This window comes from Dasypus novemcinctus, chromosome 9 (genome assembly GCF_030445035.2).
Source record: "Dasypus novemcinctus isolate mDasNov1 chromosome 9, mDasNov1.1.hap2, whole genome shotgun sequence".
Lineage (NCBI taxonomy): Eukaryota > Metazoa > Chordata > Mammalia > Cingulata > Dasypodidae > Dasypus > Dasypus novemcinctus.
In genome coordinates, this window is record NC_080681.1 from 90,551,234 (window position 1) to 90,560,952 (window position 9,719).

Consider the following 9,719-nt stretch of genomic DNA (forward strand, 5'->3'; position numbering starts at 1 on the left):
CTACTGGTTGTGTCCACGTGGAGTCGCAGCGTGGGGGTGGAGGGCTTAAGTCAGACTGCAGCGGCGAGAGCCACCCTTTTGCAGCTGCGCGGAACTCGGGCTACTCCGCTTCTTCCCGTAGGTGTTTGTGCGGGAGTGCTGCGAGATGGATACTCCCCCGGTCTCGGGTTCGGACTCGGATTCTGATGATTCTCTTGTCACAGACAGGGAGGTAGGTGTCAGCCGAGATCGCGGGGCTGGGCTGTGCTCGGGATAAGGGCCCTTACTCCACTGGTTCTGACCGCCTATTGTGTCTTGTAGTTGCAGGATGCGTTTTCCCGAGGGCTCCTGAAGCCAGGCCTCAATGTCGTGCTAGAGGGGCCGAAGAGAGCAGTGAACAACGTGGTGAGCTGGGGCGCCGTGTCGGGAGGTACTCGGAGATGGGAAATGGGTGCGCACTAGGCAGTGCTGTGCTTGGGAACCTGAGTTCTTGCCTCAGGGAAAGACGCAACTTGTGCGTTGCCACGGAGGTAAATTGCCTGTCTTGGTACTGAGAGGCTATCGCCTTGCCCATTGGCCTAGCTAATGGGTGTGGGCTTGGGAGAGACAAACTCAAGATTTCTTTCCTATGAATCCGTGTCTGGATTTCCTAGACTGGCCTGAAACAGTGTTTGGCGGAATTCAAGAGGGATCTGGAATGGGTTGAAAGACTTGATGTAACCCTGGGTCCAGTGCCAGAAATCACTGGACCTCACTCAGCGCCGCAGAACGAGGATCAGAAAGCTGTTGACCCAGAAGATGACTTCCAGCGGGAGATGAGCTTGTATGTTTGTTATCAAATGTGGGAGAAGTTGCGGTCCCTGTGCTAGAGAGTGGGGAAGAAGAAGAAAGTAGTGAGCCTCTACTCAGGGGCACTGTGGAGTCATCATAAGCCTGGGAGTGGGAAGGAAGGCTTCTTTTGACTAAGTGTTAGGAAAGTTCTCCTGGGTGGAGAAAAGATTCCCTTGGTCCACCAGTAACCATGCAAAGTCCAATTTATGGGCTATTTTGAAATACTTAGTTTTAAGGTTTCTTTGTGCATTCAAATTATTAGAACAAAAATTTGATGATGGAAGGTTTTTTTTTTATTAGAGAAGTTATGACTTTACAGAAAATCATGCATAGCATACAGGATCCCCATATATCACCATCCACCAACACCCTGCATTATTGTGGAACATTTGTTACAAATGATGAAAGAACATCATCAAAATATTACTACTAACTATAGTCCATAGCTTACATTTGGTGTGTTCTCCCCATAAACCACCCTATTGTTAATACCATGTATTAGTATTGCATATTTGTTGTAGTTCATGAGAGAACATTCTCATATTTGTACTGTTAACCACAGTCCATCATCCACCATGGATTTAACTGTGTTATATGGTCCTGTGCCTTGTATAATCTATCCAAAGTGTATACTCAATGGCTTAGTTTCGTTAGAGAGTTGTGCTGTCATCACCTCAGTCAATTTTAGAACGTTTTCGTTACTCCAAAAGGAAAAATCCCATACATCCTTATATCCCCCTATTGTTGACCCTTGGCATTGATGTAGTATGTTCTTTGCCATTGATAAAAAATATTACAATATAACTGCTAATTTTAGTCCATAAATTACATTAGTTGTATTTTTCCTGTGTATCACTGTATTCTTAACACCTTGTAATAGTGACATATATTTGTTCCAGTTCATAGAACATTATAGTATTTGTACTTTTAACAACAATCCTCATCCACCACTGAGTTTACTATGTTATATATTTCCTAAATATTCTCTAGTTTCTGTTCAATTGAGATTTATGTCCACAGACTATCCCTTTCAGCCACAATCACATTTATAAACCATCAATGTTAGTTATACTCACTGTAATGTATTACCATCAACTCTATCCATTTCCACATATTTACAATCAACTTGTTAAAAATTCTCCTTATATTAAGCATCAGCTCCCCTTTCTCAACCATCGTTCTATCTCCTAGTAGCCTATATTCTAAAGTTTAATTCCATGAGTTTACTCATCATATTTGGTTCATATCACTGTGACCATATAGTATTTGTGTCTTTTGTGTCTGGATTATTTCACTCAAAATAAAGTCCTCAATATGGAAGGTTCTTTAAGGGAATAGGAATTCATAATTGAAATTCATTTTTAGAGTAATGGGCACTGTTAATTTTAAACTACTAACTTCTTTTAAGTCATTCCTCCTTTAAAAAATGGTGTATAGCTATTTCTCCTAGATTCCCAATTAGTGAGGTTTTATTACAGTGTTTCTTTGTCTTGGTGGATGTCAGATGTTGAGAGTCTTTCTGACCTTAGATAATAAGAGGCAGTGAGTGGCAGTGAGATGGGCCTCTCTCCTTTAGCTCCTTTCACACTTTGTCCTACATTCTCAGCTACCGCCAGGCCCAGGCCACAGTGCTTGCAGTGTTACCCCGCCTCCATCAGCTCAAAGTCCCTACCAAGCGACCCACTGATTATTTTGCAGAGATGGCCAAGTCTGATCAGCAGATGCAGAAGGTAAGAAACAGGGACGTTTTTCTCTGTAAAACCAGGGGTTCTGAACTTTGTTTACCCAACTGGCTTATTTCTTATAATGTTTTAAAAATATGTAAGTCCAATAATGGGAAATTGGTTGTGAGAGGACAATTACTATCTCTTCTAGAGATTGTCCACTTCAGACTCCTACCAGTCACCACCAATTATCCAAATATAGGGATGATGTTGTCGCAATTAAGGGGCAGAGGTGGGAGTGGGGAAGTGCTATAAGACATGTAGTCCCTAAGGTACAGATAGCTTTTTGCTTTCCCAGCTGGCATGGTCATGGCATGGTGTGTAGGAGAAATAGTTCTTGCCATGCTATTTGGAGTGAGCAGTGCTTTAACTTGTAGACAATTTATTTCTCTCTGGGCTTCAGTTTCCTTTTCTGTAAAATGAGAGATTAATCTCTAAAAGTCCATATGGCTCAGATATAATATAATTTAAAGTGGAGTAAAACTTGGTCCCTTTTGAACTTTGGGAGGAAGAGAATTGCCAACATCTAATCCAAGAAATATTTAAATAGGTCCCTTGGGTCTCAAGCTGAATTTCAGGGGGCTCACGTATCGTCATTTCTCAGAGAAACCGATGTAGAGATGAGCCCAGGCACATCTCTGTACACTCACTGACAGGTTCTCCTTCCTTGACCACGTGCGTGTGGGATAGTGAGGTTGCATGCTTGTTTAACCTCAGACTGCAAGTTGACAACACTTTGTGTTTTAGATTCGGCAGAAGCTGCAGACTAAACAGGCTGCCATGGAGAAATCTGAAAAAGCAAAGCAACTGCGAGCACTTAGGAAATATGGAAAGAAGGTGAGAAGGAAAATGTAGGGGAACAGGATGAGGCTGAGTGTGTTTGTCAGATCAGATTGCCGTGGTCTGATTTGGTTCTATGCCCTGTGTGTGTTTGTGCTTTTATTATCTAGTGAAGTATGTATGCTAATATCCACCAGCACACTCTTACCTTGACCCCAGTGTGTTATTAGGAATAGTGTGGCAACTGCAGGTATGTCAGTCACCTCTCTGGACTTTAGTGTTCACATGTATATGGTGAAGAGTTGGGTTTATATCAGCAGTTTTTAGACATAACTGCAGCGAAATCACTTGGGCAAGTTTTTCAAAATGGATCCCTGGGCTTCAAAATTGCTAGGAATCTGTGTGTGTCCATCCCTTACATTCCCCAACTTTGGGAGAAAGAGAATTGCCAACATCTAATCCAAGATACATTAACTACCCTCCATCCTCCCTTAAATAGCTCCCCAGGTGATTCTGATATGCATCCTGGCTGTGGAATCACTGGCCTAGATGATAGTCATGTCCTTCTAAGGAATTGTTTTGTTGGATTGTCATTCACTGACAAAAAAAAATGGCACCTATGTGGTTTGCACTATGATGGTCTATGTTTTATTGTAAAACCAGATCAGCCATGCCATACACCTTTTTTTTTTTTTAAAGATTTTATTTATTTATTTAATTCCCCCCCCCCCTTGTCTGTTCTCTGTGTCTATTTGCTGCGTCTTGTTTCTTTGTCCTCTTCTGTTGTTGTCAGCGGCATGGGAAGTGTGGGCAGCGCCATTCCTGGGCAGGCTGCACTTACTTTCGCGCTGGGTGGCTCTTCTTACAGGTGCACTCCTTGTGCGTGGGGCTCCCCTACGCGGGGGACACCCCTGCGTGGTGCGGCACTTCTTGTGTGCATCAGCACTGCATCAGCACTGCACATGGGCCAGCTCCACAGGGGTCAAGGAGGCCCGGGGTTTGAACTGCGGACCTCCCATGTGGTAGACGGACGCCCTAACCACTGGGCCAAGTCCGTTTCCCAGCCTTTTTTTTTGTTTTACTATTTCATGACCATCTTAAAAAAGAAGATGACAGGAATTAGGTTGTGGGAAGAAATGAAAGTGAGGAGGATCAGTGCGGGTGTTAAGACTTTGTCACAATTGGGAAATAAACATTTATAATCTGGGGTATGAAGCTTTTGTCCGCATCTGGAATCATTTCACTGATTTGATTCATCCCCAGTGAAGCAGATTAGTGTCCTTTCCCCTGCAAAAGTTCAGCTGGGGATTTATGGTTTCTCTGTTCTGGTATGGGTCATACAGGGTAGCTGAGATCACCTCAAAGGCATAGGCAGTTGGTTTAACATTTAACCACATTTAGCAAAAGCAAAAAAAAAAAAATCCAGTCTGACCTACTACTTCACGTTTTCTAATTTGAGGAAACTGTAGATCAATGGTTCTCAACTGGGGGTGAATCCCCCCCCCCAAGGGGACATTTGGAAACATCTAGAGACCTTTTTGGTTGTCACACCTTGGGGATGTTAGTAGAAGCATCTAGTGGGTAAAGGCCAGGGATGATGCTAAACATCCTACAGTGCACAGGACAGTCCCCACCACAACGAATTATGCTGTTGAATATGTCAGTAATGCTGAGATTAGGAAACCTGCCTTAGAATATAAGTCTCTTTTTTTGTCTTTAAAGTTTTTCGTTTTTTGGAGAGATTGTTTTTTTCCGCTATCATCTGGTACTTTCATAGCTAGCAACAATAAGGTGGATATTTAATATGCTTCAATATAATTAATGGGGAAAACTGGATGTATACCTAGACATGATTTGCTACAATTTGGTAGTCAGGATCATAAAATGGGGGCAGAGTGCAGGTTTTGGAGTCAGATTGCCTAGGTGTGAATCTCAGCTCTGCAGTCACTTTGTGACTTTGTGTAATGGAGTGAATTGTGTCACCCACAAAGACCCCTTCAAGTCCTAATCCTTGGTCCTGTGGATGTGAACTCATTTGTAGATAGGGTCATTGAAGATGTTAGTAGTTAAGATGAGGCCACATGGAATCAGGGTGGGCCTTAATCCAATATGCTTGGAGTCCTTACAAGCAGAGGAAATTTGGGCATAATAATGGGAGCTAGATGCAGTGAGAGATGGTCATATGATGGAGGCAGAGATTGAGTTAAGGATTGCCAGGAAACCACTACCAGAAAGTATGATTCTGCTGACTCCGAAACAGTGAGACAAATTACTGTTAAGCCAGCCAGTCTGTGCTACTTTGTTACAGCAGCCCTAGCAAACTAAGATACTTGGTAAGCTATTTAACCTCTCTATGCTTTAGCTGAGGGGATAATAAGTATTTACACACCACTGGGTTGTTGTGAAGATGAACTTAGAGCTCTGAGCATAGTTTTTGGTACACAGTAAATGTTAATTGGTGGTAGTATGAATCGTGGTGCTACTATTGAGAGACTGTAGGTCTTTGGAGTGATGGTTTGGAAAAGGATTTAATGGGTCTTGTGTCTACATCACAGGTGCAAACAGAGGTTCTTCAGAAAAGGCAGCAAGAGAAAGCACATATGATGAATTCCATTAAGAAATACCAGAAAGGTGAGTACAACTCTCTCTAAAGGTATAGGGGAACAGAGGTACCTTAGAATTAATTCTAACACATTGTGCTTTGAAACCTTCTTGATTGATTTGGAACTGTTGAACCTAAGACTTGGGAATGGTGTGGGAAGCAAGGTGTGTCTCTCAAAATTAGTTTTTGAAAGTAGCAACCTTATTTTGAGGTTTAAACTTTTCTTAAAATGTATTAATCAAAGTACTTCTTCACTCACAGGCTTCTCTGATAAACTGGACTTCCTTGAGGGAGATCAGAAACCTGTTGCACAGGGCAAGAAGGAAGGTGCCAAGGGCCAGCAGTTAAAGAAGGGGTAAGGAGTATTTTTTTGTTTTGTTTTGTGGTATGTAATGGGCTGGTGTTCACAAATATGGCAGGATAACTCTACCAAGAGTGGCCTCAGATTGAGAGAGTACCGCTTCTGCCTGCAGCCAAGACTTAGAGTGCTGCATGATTGGTCCTTTTAACCATAGCAGTCTTTGAAGATTAAAATAAGGTAACTTATGCATATGGCACATTTTAAGCCAATGCTCAGTAAAATTTTATTTCCTATCATAAAGCGTGATGGGGGAAACGGACTTGGCCCAGTGGTTAGGGCATCCGTCTACCACATGGGAGGTCCGCGGTTCAAACCCCGGGCCTCCTTCACCCGTGTGGAGCTGGCTCATGCGCAGTGCTGATGTGCGCAAGGAGTGCCGTGCCACGCAGAGGTGTCCCCCGCGTAGGGGAGCCCCACATGCAAGGAGTGCGCCCCGTAAGGAGAGCCACCCAGCGCGAAAGAAAGTGCAGCCTGCCCAGGAAGGGCACCGCCCACACTTCCCGTGCGCTGACAACAACAGAAGAGGTCAAAGAAACAAGACGCAGCAAATAGACAAAATAGACACAGAGAACAGACAACTGGCGGGGGGGGGGGTGTGTGGGATTAAATAAATAAATAAATCTTTAAAAAAAAAAATAAAGCGTGATGGCACAGACCTAGAGTCCAAGAACTTAGATTCAAATCCTGACTATCACTCATTAGGGGTGTAGTTTTGAGCAAGTTACTTTACCCTACCAAATGTTAATTTCCTCATGTATTAAAATGAAAAAATAGTATGTTCTTCATAGTATTATGAAGATTAAAAGGGATAATGTTTGGTATTATTGTTACTCTTTTTAGTCCAGTTTTATATACACTGGGATGCCAGGCCTGGGGGAAATGATAGTTTCCATATAATTTGGTAAGTGCTATGATAGAGGTAGTTAGAGGGTAGTGTATATAAGCACAAAAAAGAAACACCTGGTCCAATTTGTAGACCAGGGTTTGGGGATGGCTTCCTGGAGGAGGGGTCCCACCTGAGCTGAATCTGAAAGATGAGTTATCCAGAAAATAAAAGGGAAGCAAATTGCAGGAAGAACATGAATGAGAAAGCACAAAGATGTGAACAGCATACGTTTGTGTGTGAGGAATAGCACACATTCGGTATTACTGGGATAAAATGTGAGGAAAGGAGCGGTGAGAGAGGAGGACCTGAACCTAGTCACAGACATTTGTCGTGTTGAAGAACTTGGGCTTTAGCTTAGTAGAAGTACTACTTCCCATTGGAAGTAGAAGACTACTTCCCATTGGATTTACTCAAAATAATGAGCCGGTCATATTGATGTTTTAAAAAGATGAAACTAGTTCTCATGTAAGTGATGGATTTGAGGACGACAGAAATTGAATAGGGGACTATTAAAAAAGTCTGATGAGCAAAGGTAATGACCTGGAAAGTGATAATGGGGATAGAGAAGAGAAAATGGATTGAAGGAATATTTAAGAGATTAAATTAGCAGGGCTTAATAATTGAATTGGATATAGACAGCCAGAGGAAGAATCGAGGCTGTCCCCTGGTTTCTAGCCTGAGTGGCCGGGTAGATGGTGGTACCTTCATTGTCAGGTTAGGGCATATGTACAGGAGGTGAACCCAGGCTAGGAAAGGAGACGACATGTGATTTTGAATATGCTGAACTTGAAATTCCTGTGGGATGACCAGTTTAAAAATTTATTACATTTGAATACTGACTCCATGTATATATCCTTCAGAGGAATAAAAACTGAGGGCGATTTAGCAAAATTCAGTTACGATAGAAAACTTTCCAAGGACAAGTGGTGAGCATGTTAATGTGTGTGGGGCCTTTCCTGTTTCTTGCTTTGTTTCCCTGCTCTGGTGGTTAAAACTGTGAATAGATGACTTGCCTGGGGAGTTTGTAAGTAAGAATGCAGGGCCAGGGATGAGACTTTGAGGAATCTCGGAGTCTTCTATAAGGGGCTTTTTAACAGAAACGAAACTGAGGGTATTGTTGGACCATGAGATTCATTAGGCTCTGCAGTGCTGTGGGTAACCTGTAGGGCCACTTTTTTTCCAGGCCCAATGCCAAACGACGCTATAAAAACCAAAAATTTGGTTTTGGTGGAAAGAAGAAAGGCTCCAAGTGGAACACTCGTGAGAGCTACGATGACGTATCCAGCTTCCGGGCCAAGACAGCTCATGGCAAGGGTGTCAAGAGGCCTGGAAAGAAAGGATCAAACGTAAGTAAGCCCAGGGCCCAGATGAGGGGCTAGGATCCTCTCCTACCCCACATTTACCCTCTTCCTTTCTCCCTATGCATTCTGAGCCTAGGGCTAAAGCCAAGCTGCTATGTGACCAGATGTGGTATTTCTTTTTCTGTAGAAGAGACCTGGGAAACGAACAAGAGAGAAAATGAAGAACAGAACACGTTAAGCAGCAGTGAACCAAGACATAAGGGGATAAAGACTTGGAATTTTATTATTCAATTGGATTCCTTCAGTTGGTTATTTTTGTAAAAAGCAAACAAACTTTAAAGAAAAATTACGAAGAAACACAAACTATTGGTTAAAAACTCAATTATGAATAAAAGGTTTGGAAGTTCTTTTATATACTAAATATTAATGATAATGCTTTTTATCATATTTTGAGTCCCAATTGACTTCTTCTTCCTCATCCTTCCAAATATTTATCACTGCTTATACATGTCAGTAACCAGTGTTTCTGTCATTTGATTGTTTAAACACCAATCTCTGTAGAGCTAAATGTACTGTGAGGAAATTTCCTTTGTGGTACATCTTTTGGTTTTCCCTTGAGTTAATGATCGCCTTATAAATTTATATACTTGCCTCATTTTCCTTTTATATCCTTCCCCCACCCCAGATGCTTCATCATTTTATCCACCTTATAATCTTCTTGCTACAACCTAAGTCTGCCATATAACTGTCACACTCCCTTTTTTCTAGACCTGGGTTGGATCTACTTTCTCCTGGTTCCCTTATTTTCCTCTCTCAGCTTATATTTCCTTTCCTGGATGGCATTTTCCAGTATCTTCCTAACAAAGGGAATATGGGAGGTAATTTTAAAAAAAAATCTTGCATTTCTGGAATTGCCTTTATTCTGTTCTCACTCTTGATTATTAATTTGGCTGGAGTAAGTTTTCCCTAAGAATGTTGAAGGCACTTCTTTGTTTTCTAGCCTCCTGTGTTGTCATTGAGAAGTCTCTGCCATTTTAGTTCTCATTCTCATTCTTTGGAAGCTTTTCTTCTTTCTGATGATCTGAAATACCTTGACAATATGCCTTAGTGTGGTCCTGTGTTCATTCTTTATTTGGGGTATTTGGAAGGATTCAAGCTCTCCAGTACTGGGAAATTTTGATAAGCTCCTAATATTTTGTTTGTTCTAATTCCAGAATTTCTATTAGTCAAATGTTAGACTTCTACCTATCCTCTA

General features: G+C 42.0%; 1 protein-coding gene across 1 annotated transcript; it reads left to right on the top strand.

Annotated features, from left to right (window-relative positions):
• The first annotated feature begins 92 nt into the window (after positions 1–92).
• Positions 93–8,876, top strand: EBNA1BP2 (EBNA1 binding protein 2). Its single transcript, XM_004484438.5, has 9 exons — positions 93–211; positions 301–384; positions 633–802; positions 2,417–2,540; positions 3,282–3,371; positions 5,870–5,945; positions 6,178–6,271; positions 8,347–8,509; positions 8,652–8,876. Exons 1-9 carry the CDS (start codon positions 146–148, stop codon positions 8,700–8,702), a joined length of 918 nt encoding a protein of 305 aa, XP_004484495.1. The 5' UTR covers positions 93–145; the 3' UTR covers positions 8,703–8,876.
• The last annotated feature ends 843 nt before the right edge of the window (positions 8,877–9,719 follow it).

What these genes read in the sequence shown, in the direction of transcription:
- EBNA1BP2 (XM_004484438.5), top strand. Translation starts at nt 146, where the DNA reads ATGGATACTCCCCCGGTCTCGGGTTCGGACTCGGATTCTGATGATTCT. An exon ending in CTCTTGTCACAGACAGGGAG is followed by an intron (nt 212 to 300) that starts GTAGGTGTCAGC and finishes TGTGTCTTGTAG; the next exon opens with TTGCAGGATGCGTTTTCCCG. An exon ending in CATTAAGAAATACCAGAAAG is followed by an intron (nt 5,946 to 6,177) that starts GTGAGTACAACT and finishes CTTCACTCACAG; the next exon opens with GCTTCTCTGATAAACTGGAC.